General features: G+C 51.8%; 1 protein-coding gene across 1 annotated transcript in view; it reads left to right on the plus strand.

The window, feature by feature from the left end:
* LOC134433851 (olfactory receptor 14A16-like) overlaps positions 1-13,197 on the plus strand; it is a gene marked incomplete at its 5' end in the record, with an annotated part of 39,304 nt that extends 26,107 nt beyond the window's left edge. Inside the window, 2 exons of the mRNA XM_063182553.1 lie at positions 12,348-12,713; positions 12,997-13,197. Coding sequence (XP_063038623.1) covers positions 12,348-12,713; positions 12,997-13,197 — 567 coding nt within the window. The remainder of the gene's footprint in view (positions 1-12,347; positions 12,714-12,996) is intronic.
* Positions 13,198-13,580: the final 383 nt, after the last annotated feature.

Here is a 13,580-nt window from a genome sequence, read left to right on the forward strand (position 1 = left end):
TGGCTGACCTTGGCCTCTGGTGGTCACCTCTCATCTGCCCCTGAAACAGAGGGGCTCTGTTGCTTCAGTCCTATGGAAAAGAACCGACCTTATTGTCCAGGGACCATGGCCAAAATTAGAATTTGGCCTCCAAAATCCCATATATCCAAGGATTGCTCCCACACAAAAGTAACCAGGACAGTCAGTTCAGGCTGGCCCTGTCCTCTGGTGATTTTCTTAGACAATGAGCTGAATGTTTTCATTTGGAAACACCTTGGAGAGGGCCCAGAGATGTCCCAATGAGGGGTTTGGAGGCCTTGGGCACATGAGCTCTGTATAGGGACAAAGGAGCTCTGTGCTCAGTAGGGTGGAGACTGAGGACAGTGGAGCAGAGCCATGAGAGTGTTTAAAGGGAGATTTCAGGGATGGTGGATCCTTTTGACATAGTGGAAAACAGCCAGAGAAAGAAAGAATTAATGCCAAGGGCAGCTGGGAAGACCCAGGCTGGCACCAGCAGAAAGGAATTTCCCTGTCAGGGCAGGGCTGTGGTGCAGCACGTTCCCAGCAGGAGCCTGGAGCAGCCCAAGGCTTTGTGTGGGCAGGCAGAGGCAGGCAGGAGGCAGAGCTGCCAGCAAAGGAAGGGCCCAGCCAGGTGGGGCAGCCAGGGGATGCCGACAGCCTGCAGGGACAGAGGCACAGGGCAGGGACACCGTGGGACAACCTGGGCTGCACAGGGCACAGGCATGTACAGCAGCTGCAAGACAGCCCTGACAGAGCCAACTTGGGCAGCACTTTGGCCATGGCTGCTGGGCCTGGGCCTGAGGCCAGGAGGGGACAAGTGACCCTTGCAGGGCTGGGGCCTCATTGCCTCCTTGTCCCTGCTCAACAGCCGTGCAGGGGCCGCCCCATGCTCCTGCCCTTGCCATTGCACATCCCCACATGCCAGTGCCCATCCTGGTAAGAGTCATGAGCAAGGAGGGAGGGACAGGATCTGCCTGGCCAGGGGTTGGGGCTCAGGCCTGGGCCCTTTGTGTTCCTGACACACATCCTGGTGTGCTCAGCACCAGAGACATGTTTCACTTGCTTGTCCCCAGCTGCCATCACTGCCTCCAGTGTTTTGCTCTCCATGGAACCTGGGGACACTTTCTCAGTCCTGTCCCTCACAGGGATCTCTTTAATGTACAAGAAACTTCAGTGTTTCAATCTGACACTGAGTTCTTGAGAAATTTTTGAGCCCTCTCTGAGGGACTGTGTCTGATGCAAAGAGCACCAAAGCCCCAGAGGGTCATTAAAGTCTCTGTGCTGTGTCTGTGCTGCTGTGCTGGGCTGGGCTCCTGGCCCAGAGGCAGCTCCTGGCAAGGGCAGCGCTGCAGAGAGACAGCTCTGGCCAGGAGCAACTCCTGTGCACAGCCCAGCAGGGGTGGGGCATTGCCAGGGCCCCTCAGGGACACCAGCAGGGCACAGACAGAGCTCACAGGGGCTCAGCACTGGCAGGGGCTGTGGGATTGCCCCGAGGGGGCTGTGACACAGCAGCACCTCTGGAGCTGTGTCATAGAGGCACAGAGCAGCTGGGATGTCAGCAAGGGGCTGTGTGACAGCACTGAGGGGGCTGTGACATCACAGAGCTATCTGTGACATCATAGATGGCGGCTCTGTGACATCGAGCATGATATCACAGAGCAGCTGTGTGATGTTACAGAGAAGGCTGTGACATCGCCGACAAGACTGTGACATCACAGGGGGACTGTGACATCGCAGAGCTGCTTTGTGACATCACACAGCAGCTGAATGACTTCATATAGATCCTGTGTGACATAACAGAGTGGTTGGGGACATCACAGGAGCTTTTATGAAATCACAGGTAGCCTGTGACATCACAGAGAGGTGTGTGACATCACAGGTGGCCTGTGACATCACAGGGGGGTATGTGGCATCACAGGTGGCAGTGTGACATCACAGGTGGCAGTGTGAAAACACAGGGGCTGTGTAACATCACAGGGGCTGTGTGGCATCACAGGGCCTGTGTGGCATTACAGGGTCTGTGTGAGGTCACTGGGGAGGTCACTCTGCCCCGGCCCCTCTCACATCTCCCCCCAGAGCAGTCCAACCCTGCTCATGCACAGCAGGGTCCCCTGTCCCCCCGGGTCCCCCTGCCCCCGGCCCCGCAGCCTCCCCCAGAGGATGTTCCACGAGATCGACCCCAGAGCCTGACACAGGGACGGGGGGCCGGGCCCTGGGGGTGGCACAGGGGGACAGGGATGCCCTGGCAGTGTCCCCGTGTCCCCCAGGGCCAGAGCCTGGGCCAGGGCTCTTTCACCCTGTAATGAACGAGGGCTTGAGAGTGCTGAAAAAATCCCTGGCAAGGGATCAGCAAAAACCAGATTTAATATTAAGCAGAAGCAGCACAAAGTTCCTTGGCAAGAGTCACTCTGCTCCTAACTGGACACTTCAGGCACACCAAGGAAACAAAGCAATATCAAAACCAAACAAAATCCAGGCAATCAAACCAGAAATTAACCAAGAACTGTCCCTGTGTGCATGTGTGTGTGTGTGTGTGTCTGTGTGTGTGTGTGTGTGTGTGTGTGTGTGTGTGTGAAACAAGGACAGTGAGGGCAAGGATAAAAGGAATAAAGGGATAAAAGCTTAACAGAGCTCAAACTTAACAGGACTCAACTTTCACCTTAACCTTAACTGATACCTTCAACTTGACAATTTAGCAAAAGAACAGCACATAACACTATTTAACCTAACTTGTAAACTATGACTTAATGATTTAATAGAGGAATAACATTAAAAAATATTCAACTTACAACCTATTAAACTTGACTTTGCAAAAAAAGACTTAACACAATTTAACTTATTTCTCATGATGTAGCCTGACCTACAGGCCTGACTGACTCAGCTATCCAAGGCACTCCGACTCCTCAGAGAGCGGCATTTCTGCCACATTTCCCCAGCACAGGCACTCCTTGTGTGCACACAGACACCAAGAGTCAATGCAAGGCACCTGTGAGCAATTCCCCTGAGGGCAGGAAATGCTCCCTGTGGATCCCTTGGCATCTCCCCAGCAGGTGAAGGGCTGAGCCTGGAGGAGTGGGGGGATCGGCCCAGGCTCTGTCGTTGTTCAGGATCCCTGAGTGCAGCAAACGGGAGAGTTCCCGGCTGGGAGAGGCCCCACTCAGAGGGAGTGGCTGGCACAGGAGAGCTCCAAGGGCTCCTTTTGGAGCGCTGTTTGTAGGGCCCCAAGAGAGGGGCTTCAGTCCCAGCCATGGTTCATCCTGGCCGCACTTGGCACCAACAGCTTTCTTTGGCAGTGTGAGAACAGGGATGTTGTGCCACTGAGGGAACAAAAACAGTTCCCAGGGTTGCTGCTGAAGGAACCAGGAGCTGGTTGGGCAGCATCAGTGCCTGGAGCAGACAGTGTTTGTGATGATCTGCAGAGGAGCTGAGCCCAGGGGCTGTTGGCCAAGGCCAAGGCCCAAGGAGCATTTCTCAGCTGGCAGGGTGGCCTGAGAAGGGGAGGGGAGAATGCATCAGCACAGGGCCCATGGCACCAAGGGACCATTGTGACACTGTGGGATCCTGTGAGACCAAGGGACCACTGTGACACTGTGAGGCCCTGGGAGACCAAGGGTCCATTGTGACACTGTGGGGCCCTGTGAGACCAAGGGACCATTGACACCTTGTGACTCTGTGGGGCCTTATGGAATCATGGAGACCACTGTGACATTGCTGAGCCTCATGGAACCAAGGGGACTGTACTGACACTGTGTGGCTCCATGAAAGGTAGGGATCATTGTGACACTGAGAGGCCCCATGAAACCAAGGGTCCATTGTGACACTGCGGGGACTTTTCAGACTGTAGAGACCCTTGTGACATTTTGGGGTGTCACGGAACCAAGGGGCCATTTTGACACTGCAAGACTCCATGGAGCCAAGGGTCCAAACTGTGACATTGCAAGAATTCATGGAGCCATGGAGAGACCATTAGGACATTTCACAGACTCATGGAATGAAGGAGACCATTGTGACACTGTGGGGCACCATGGAATAAGCAAAGCATTGTGTCACTGTGAGGCCTCATGGAACCAGTGAGACCACTGTGACCCTGGGAGTCCCCTGAGAACCAAGAGGACCATTGTGATACTGTGGGGCCTTGTAAAACCAAGAGGCCTTTGTGACACTGCAGGGCTGCATGGAACCAAAGGTCCATTGTGACATTGCAGGGCCTCATGTCATCAGTGCTCCATTGGGACACTGTGGAGCGAAAGGAGATCATTGTGACACAGCAAACTCCCAGGGTCCAAAGGTCCATTGTGACATTGCAGGCCTTGTGGAACAGAGGAGTCCTGTGATATTGTGGGGCCTGGGGAACCACGGAGACCATTGTGACACTGCAAGGCCTCATGGAATCAGTGGGACCGTTGTGACACTTCGGGGCCTTGTGGAGCCTAGGGGACATTGTGACACTGCTGGACACCATGGAAACAAGACACCATTATGGCACTGTGGGGCCTCATGGATCCAAGCCACGATTGTGACACTATAGGGCCCCTGTTATGGTTTTGCCCTGGCAAAGCCAGAGCCCCCATGAGTACACCTTCTCCCCGGTGTCTGCTGTGAGATGTGACCAGGAATAAGCAAAGCAGGCTCCAGCTTAAACATAAAGAAAAGTTTATTAACTAAACTACACACAAACAATTACTAAACTACACACAAAAGAAAAAAGAAAACACGAGGAAAATGAAAACCTCACAAAAAACACTCTCCCCCTCCTCCCCCCTAAATTCCCAATACAATACATCCTCCAAAATCACCAGTTCTGGGTCCAACACCACCCTTTAGAATGCTCAAACTTTCAGTTCCTCAAGAGGAGAGGGAGTCCTTCCAAGTGTCGTGGTGGCCTTTTCCGTCCTTGTTCCGGTGCTCTCACCACCGAACAGGGATCAGGACTGCTTCCAGGGTTGTCTTTTTAAGGATGCTTTGTCCAGTTCCAGAAAAGCTCAGTATCTCACCTTCTGACCTTTGGGACATCTGTCCCCCCCATATTTTATATACCCCCTGGGGCTGAGGGGTACCCACACTGAATCTTCTTTGGCACTGGGACATTTCTCCCCCTGGACTCAGTCTCTGTATCACACGGAAACATGGCTCTGTCCATGGCTACACGAAAGAGTCCAGCATAACATGCCACTCCATCTTCTCCATTCTTTCAACATCTCTCACTCTCTCTCTCTCTCTGGTCCAGACCTCCATCACTCGTTCATTTCCTTCGTCCTCCTCCACTCTTATCTCTCGTCTAGGAAGGGTTAATGTTCTGTAAGGTTTTCATTGTCCAAAAAGGGTTAAAAACTCCTCCAGGCGGCTGGACTCCTGGCTGCACCCCCCCAATCTCCTCAGCTGGGCTGCCTGCTGCCAGCACATATTTACTGAGTTTTGAGATAACGACACAGGCTGCACTCTCCCTCTCTCTGTCTGTCTCCAAAGGGGGGAGGGGGGGGGAAATGGCTGCCCGATGTCTCTTGGGGCTCCTCCACCCTTCCATCCTCCAAGGCCTCCTCACCTCCCATCTCTGTCCAGGCCCAGGCCTACCACATGGCTGCCCCTCCCCCGCCCAGCAGCAGCGGCTGGACAGGGGAGGGAGATCCGACCTTCGTCCCTCGAAGTCCCAAGAGAGCCTCCCAGGGCCGAACCTCAGCTTTTAACCCCTGTGTGTTCTCGGAGGTGTGTCCAAAATCCCACTGGCTACACCAGGTGCCAATATCAAAATCCAAGCACCCATTGGTTTGACCACAACATCCCAGAATTCCCACTTCTTCCTGATCAAACCACCACAGCCCCATAAAACCAAGGGAAGATGGAACAGGTCTTGCTGGTTTGGCCTCCCAGGGGCCACCTGACTGGTCCAGCTGACCTTGGAACATTACAAGTCTCTTGTCATCTGCTTCTGAAACACTGGTACTCTGTGCTTTCCTTCCCAATGGAAAAGAACTGTTCTCCTCCAGGCACCTATGGACAGAATTGGGATTTCACTGCCAACATTGCCTGTTGTGACAAACTGGAGGAGATTGTTGGCTCAAAACATTTTGTGCACAGGGGAGGAAGGGGCAGGTCCAGCCTTGCCCTGCCCTATAAACGCAGCCCTGCCCTGCCCTGGAACCCCAATCCCCCCAGAGCCTCTATCCCAGCCCAGCAGTGGCTGCCAGTCCCTGGCACAGCACAGGCAATGCTCCACAGCCACCTCTGCAGCCCCAGCCCAGCTCCTGAGGTACCAAATGAGCCCAAGTCCGACCTGGGGGAAGGGCCCAGGAAGACCAAGGGGTATTTAAGGCTGACCACAAGGCAAGCACACATATTGACCCTACATCCTCTTGGAATTTCCATCTGAACTTGGAATTTTCCATCTGGAATCCAGGACTTGGTAGCTGTGTGTGTGCTTCTCTATGGATATTTTTTGTTTATCTCTTTCTGTGTCTATTTCTTCTATTTCTGTTCTCTTGCAAATCTTGAGTAACTTAAAACTGCACAGACTTAGAGTTTGTGAAGGTGAATGGTCCAGTTTAAAGCTTTGATAAGTGGTTTGGTTTTTTTTCATTGAATGTCATATTAAACCATTTGCCAAGTTTCCATAATTTTCTAATATTACTAGTAAAGGCTGTTTTGTTCTTTTAAGCTCCTGAGGATCTCTTGCCAGAATTTCCGCAGTGCGTCCAACTCAGAGAACACAAACAATTGTAATTCCTTTTAAATGTCTCCTTGAGAGAGTTGTTTAGTGGATGGGGATCAGGGCTTGTCTGTCCTGCTTGGCACAGCCCAGGCAGGGCTTTCCCAGCCACATTCCACACTCCATTTCCCAGCTGGAGCTGCTGGTGCCTCTGAGTTGTGCTGCCCCAGCCCCAGGGATGCTCTCCTTGTCTGCCCATTCCCCCACGGTCTCTGGGCAAGGATGGCCTCAGTGGGGGCTGCTGAAATCCTGAGCAACTTGAACACTGCTGCTGAATTTTACAACTCCAGAGGCTTGTTTAGCCTTCAGCTCTTCAGTGCAGGAATTTAGTGCCCTGGGGCTCATTGACATTCAGAACACTTTAACAAGCCAAGCCTCTGGGAATAATTTGATTTCAGTTTCCAAATAATTTGTGGTTAAGTAGATCTCAGTAGTGTATTTAAAGTGAATACCTGATATTTAAAAAGACAGCAAGAAAAGATTTCTTAGATCCTGTTTATTTTTTTTCCCCTGTTAATTCATTGATACATGCAATCTCCAATTGACACTGAATCCAAGTAGCTCATCATGCAGTTTGAATAGATATGAAAATCAAGACACTTCATGGCTGACAATCAATCAGACTCTGTCCCGACCCCCACACCACCATTTCCTGCATCCAAGCCCTGGCACTCAGAGTAGCCTTGTGCAAATCTGAGCTCCCTCCAGCCCAGGCTGCACCTGCAGCTTTCAGCTCTTTGGCTCCAACTCCCACCTGCTTTCCTTGGAGAAGGAACTGCCCGAGACACAGAAGAATGTTCATTTCTTGTCAGCCAGCAAAGGCAAGGGAAGGCACAGCTCCATCAAATGCCAAAGTCATTCTCCTCCCTGCCTCTGCCCTGCCTCTGATCCCCACAGCCTGTCTTGTTTCCTTCATCCCTACATTGCCAGGGACTTTCTGGGACAAGGGAGCTCTGCTCTGGCTACAGAGGGAGGTGCAAGTGCCACCACTGGGATGGGAAGCACAACTCATCAGGTTTGTGTCCTTTGGGGGTCAGGAACTGGTGAGACTCAGAGGCACAGAAAGTTTCTCTTCATGGCCAACAGATCATAGTTGAACAGGTTACAATTTAATAACAATCACAGCTCTTCCCTGAGCAATGTGCAACACTCCTAGCAGTATCTGATGAGTCCACCATCCCCAAGTGATTTCCATACTAAAATTATTTAGACAAACATGGTTCTATGATCAATGTAAACACAATTAACTTCTTGTATCAGGATGCTCATCCTGGAGTGGGTGTAAAACAGCTCGAACGATTCCTGATTTGCAAAGCTGTCAGTGGGGGATGGAGAAAGGGAAGTCAGGCAGCTTTTGGTGGTGAGGAAATGCTGAAACCAGCCTGACTGATTTCATCTCTTCCTGTCCTGGCTGATCTCCCCTCTTTCCCCTTCCACCCATTGGCTTTTGTCTCCCACCAGCCGCCTGTGAAGAGCCTGGCTCTGTGTTCTCCATCCCCTCCTCGATGGCACTGCCAGGCTGGGATGAGGAGCCCCTCAGCCTTCCCTGCTCTGGGCTGGACAAGCCCAGCTCCCTCAGCCTCTGCTGACAGCCCAAGGGCTGTAGCCCCACCTTGGAGGCCCTTCCCAGACCCTGCTCCAGCTGCCAGACATCATTCCTGCCCTGGGGAACCCAAAATAGGTCTCAGTGACCTGGATAATCCACGTCCTTGGTGTCCTGGTCACACAGCCCTGGCCCCTTGTCCCCATGTCAGGCTCTGGGGTGGATCCTGTGGAACATCCTTTGGTGGAGGCTGTGGCTCTAGGTGGCCCGGGGGGATCCCGGGGGACAGGGACCCTGCTGGGCATGAACAGAATTGGACTTGTTGGGAGAATCTGTGAGGGGGAGCTGGGGCAGAGTGACCAACCCAGTGACCTGACACAGCCCTGCTGGGATGTCACACAGCCCCTCTGTGATATCACAGCCTGCTCTGTGATGTGACAGCTGGCTCTGTGATGTCACAGAGGGTCTCTATGATGCTGTAGCTTCTCCATGACCTCACATAAACCAATCTGTGACCTCATGTTACCAGATGATAAATTGCACCAGGTGAGCTAACACCAGGAACTTTTTCTCCACAACCCCAGGCCTATGGAAACCACACAGTGCCCATTGTGTGAGAAGGGGAAGTGGAAGTTCAGCAGCCTCAGTGTCCTGCCAGCTCAGCCAGGCTCACTGAAACATTGGGGTCCACAACCACCAAGGGCCACCAGAGAGACCCCCAGGGCAGAAGAACACATGAGTGAAGGGCAGGGGAAATATGTTAATGATTGTGGGGAAATGATTATCATATATATGTTTAGTCCAGGACAATCAATGAATATGTGTGCAAAATACAGAAAATAGACAGAAACTTTTCTGTGCTTAGCATGCAGGGCTTTGGGAGGAGCTATCACCAGTGCATCTGGCTGATTAAATAATGCTGCTTCTTAATGCTACACTGGGGTTAAGGAGTTTTCTGTTTCACCAAATTTTTCGTAACACTCCCATTGCCAAGGAAAGCTCTGTCTGCTGCTGTTCAGAAACAGAGAAGGGCTGGTGGCAGATGTGAGGCTTGTAGGCTGCCTGGGGCACAGTGACCATGAAATAATGAAGTTTTCATAGTTCTGTGAAAGAAGGAGGAGCAGCAACAAAACTTCTCCACTGGAATTAGGAAGGGCAGACTTTGGCCTATTTAGGATGCAGATTTGGGGAGTACTGAATCAGGTCATGATTTTTTGAAGGAAAGCTGCCTTAAAAACAAAGGGGTCCAGGAAGGATGGACACATTTCAAGGAAGTAATCTTAAGAGGGAAGGAGCAGCCTGTCCCAGTGTGGCAAAAGATGAGCTAGTGAGGGAAATGCCTGGCCAGGCTGGGCATAGAGGTTTTGTGGGAACTCAAGGAGAAAAAGGACTGGCACTGCAGGAAGTGTTTAAGGATGTCTTTAGGTTATCAGAAAAAACATCAGAGCATTGAAAGCTGAATCAAAACTTAACCTGCCCCGTCCTGTAAAAAAAAAAAAAGTTTGTATAAAAATGTTTTAGCAAAAGGAGGGAGAAGTGTCCCGTCCTCGGCTGTTTTTGATGGCCTGGAAAGGCTCAGGATGGCCTTGGGGCAGCCCGCGCTCCAAAGGACGAAAGGAGTCTTCAGATTTTTTCAGTCTTCAGTGTTTATTAATTCTTATCTACAATATCTTCTCTCGGCCCGACAGAGGTCTACACTGACTGCCCTAGGGGCGGTCACTTGTCTTTATACCCAAAACTACGTATAAGATATTTACCTTTTCTCCCCAATACCTTTCACCCTTATTGACAAGTACACATTTAATAAGAACCAATCTCAAAGTGCCACCACCACCACAGAAGATGGACGACAAGAAGAAGAAGAAGGACAGAACACGCCCTAATTCCTCCATCTTGTCTCCCTAGAACCCCCCTGTACCAAGATTCTAAAACCTGTGTTTCACACTATAATTAATCTATCTCTTCACCATTTATCCCCTTGTGATCCTCCCATCCTCACACAGGTGTCGTCTCCTGTGCAGGATCAAAGTCCAACCACCAGACACTTCTGGCAACATTCCAGGACACCCGAGTCCCCCAAGGGCTGTCTCGGCGACTCAGCACATCAGGACTGCCGTGCTGAGATCCCACAGAGAAGGAGAAACTCTACTATTTATTGGATGCAGTGGAGGAGATAGTAACTAAAGATAAGGAAATAGCTGAACTGCTTAACACCTTGTTTGTCTCAATTTTCAATACTAGGACAGGTTGTCCTCAGGACAAGTGTTCTCCTGAGCTGGCAGATGGGCACAGGGAGCAGAACAGCCTCCTGTAATCCAGAAGGAAGCAGCTGGTGACCTGCTGAGCCACTCAGATGCTCACAGGTGTATGAGATTGGACAGAATCCATCCTAGGGGGATGAGGGAGCTGGTGGGTTAGCTCCCCAGGTGTGGGATCTCAGCACCTCAGGACGGATGTGCCGAGTCACCGAGACCACCCTTGGGGGGCTCGGAGGTCCTGGAATGTTCCTAGAAGTGTCTGGTGGCTGGACTTTGATCCTGCATGGGAGACGACACCTGTATGAGGACGGGAGGATTTCACTGGGATAAATGATGAAGGGATAAGTTAATTAGAGTGTGAGATACAGAGTTTAGGATTTCTGTACAGGGGGATCTAGAGAAGTAAGATGGAGGAATTGGGACGTGTCCTGTCCTTCTTCTTGTCGTCCATCTTCTGTGGTGGTGGTGGCACTTTGGGATTGGTTCTTACTAAAAGTGCACTGGTCAATAAGGATGAAAGGTATTGGGGAAAATAGGTAAATATTGTATACGTAGTTTTGAGTATAAAGATAAGTGACCGCCCCGGGGGGCTCTCAGTGTGCTCATGGCTGCCTTGCTGTGCGGACCTCTGTCAGGCCGAGAGAAAATTTTGTAGATAACATAATAATAAACACTGAAGACCGAGAAAATACCTGAAGCCTCTTTTCGTCCTTTGGAGCACGGGCTGTCCAAGGCCACCCCGAGCCTTTCCAGGTCATTAAAACAGCCGAGACAGCGACAAGAGGCATCCGCTGTGTGGGCTACTCCCCACCACGCGTGGGGGGTGTCAGCCCTGAAGAGCTGAAGAGCTGAAGATCCGAGAGGGCAGCTCCAAACTTGGACGAATTCCCAGGAGAGCACTGATAACTCCTGAGGAGAGAAGCAAGAAGAAAGAAGAAGAAAAAAAAAAAAACGGCCAAGAGAGTCTGCAAAAAACAGCAGTCACTGAGAATTACATCTCTCAGCTTCTGCCGAAGAAAGTTCGTAGCAGAGAAGCCCGGATCGGAACCAGAAAGGCACCTCTGGATCCATCTCCTGTGACCTGCTGATCGGAGATTGGGAGCCTTTGGACCGCTCTGACGACAGAGATTCGGTGAGAAGGTCAAAAATAAGAACATGGGGGGCACACTCTCCCAGGAACAGCTGGGAATTTTGTCCGCCTTACAAGGCGTGGCTGAATCATACACAGAAGGGATCCCAAAGAAGGAGTTAAAACAGCTTTTATTGTGGGTGAGGCTCAATTATCCATTTTCAGAGACACGTCTGCTATTCAAAGTAGGTTTTTGGCAGGAAATTAATAGACATTTATATCTCTTAGCCACGAAAAAAGATGAGACAGCATTAAAGCTGCTCTCGCCAGCAAGAATAATGCTAGAAGGCATTTCTGTGCAGTCGAAAAGACTGGAAAAGCAACGAGAAGTTGCGGGACCCTTAGAAGAAGGGGGAGGAGAGCAAGTCTCTCGGCAAAGGTTAGCTCTGGCCTCAGGTAGCCAGGGGGAAAAGGCTCTCGAGGAGCAGGAAATAATATCAAAGCCTCCGATTCCAAGACCCAGAAACCCCAGGAAACCCTTAAAATGTCCTGAAACCCCAGAGAGTACAGGGGATTCAGGATCCGACTCAGACTTGAGATTGGAAGGGGGGATGCAATGGGGGGGAAAAGGGGTCGGGAGAAGCGCTTTCTCGCTGCGGGCGGCGGAGCGGCGGCGGCAGAGCAGGGCGGCCAGGCTGCGGTGATGCAGGTGTAGGCGGGGGGCGCGGGTAAGGAGGTAACGGGAGACATGAGTTCCGGTACGGCTTGTGTCAGCACAACGCCGGGAGTGGTGGCCGCTCCGGCCGGCACGGTGCCAGAGACGCGCGCAAGGGACAGGACTCGCAAAGACCCGGGGGGGAGTCACAAACCAGCGCAGGGGCGTTAGACACAGGTGGCGAATTGGGGGGAGTGGTACAGCCCCAAAGGGCCACCGTAGAGAGACACAGGAGACGTGCGGTTGTGATGTCAGACCCGGTGCGGAGGTCAGCTCGGATCGCGGAGCAGGCCCAGGTGCCGGCGGGGGGCAGGCTGCGCACACCGGTGGGGGGAGTGGACACAGCGTCAGAGGAGGAGGAGAGAGATTTTGGGACAGACCGAGAGGAGGAGATTTCAGAGGCGGAACGAGGGGGAGAGAGTGATGTTAGCTCAGGAGGGACAGGGAGCGGCTCGGAAAGCACGCATGCGCGGAGAGCAGAGCGCGGGCGGAGGCGAGCCCGGTCCCCTGTGACGTCTCGGGCGAGGAGGGGCTGTGCTCAGGATTCTACATCCCGGGGCTCCACCCCCTCTCCAGACTCGGTGCCTTTAATCAAAACCCTCGGAGTCCAAGTCTCTTCCCTTCAAGGGAGACGTTCTGGAGTTCGAGCTCCATTTTCAGCTGAATTAAAAGCCATGCAGACTCGGTCTCAAACGAGATCGCAATCAGGCAGTCGGCCGGAAGAGGAGCAGTCGAGTTCATTCCGTCATCCGAGCCACGGAGTCCAGTGACAGCACCACCTCGTGGGGTAATGACAGAAGTGCACGACATGCCGGATCTGTTCGGTGGAGCCACATCGCCATCCCGTGGCGAGACTGCAACAATGCAGCAATTTTTTCCAACACTATACAAAAGGAAGAGTACTTCTAAGAAGACAGTGATAACACAACAAATGGATTATCCATCAACTTTGGGATTTCGTGAAGACGATGAAAGTTCAGATGAAGCACAGCAACAAGGAGAAGATGTCATACAGATCACAGCATCGGAAGGTGTTCCGGCATGGATGCGGTCAGCAGCAGAAGCAGCAAAAAGATTCTTGCATTCATTTGATACAGCAAAAAAGAAATATCAACAGGATCCTCGAGTTTCCTTTTCGGATTTAGGAGCGAGGCCAAAAACCTCAAGGTGAAAAATGAGGTATGATGAATCACCGATGACATCCACAACACCATTATTCATGCAAATCCCAATGGAGTCTCAAGAGGAGGAATTTCAAGAGCCGGTGAAAACAATGGATTGGAAGTGCATCA

Source organism: Melospiza melodia, unplaced genomic scaffold (genome assembly GCF_035770615.1).
Source record: "Melospiza melodia melodia isolate bMelMel2 unplaced genomic scaffold, bMelMel2.pri scaffold_28, whole genome shotgun sequence".
In the NCBI taxonomy this organism is placed as follows: domain Eukaryota; kingdom Metazoa; phylum Chordata; class Aves; order Passeriformes; family Passerellidae; genus Melospiza; species Melospiza melodia.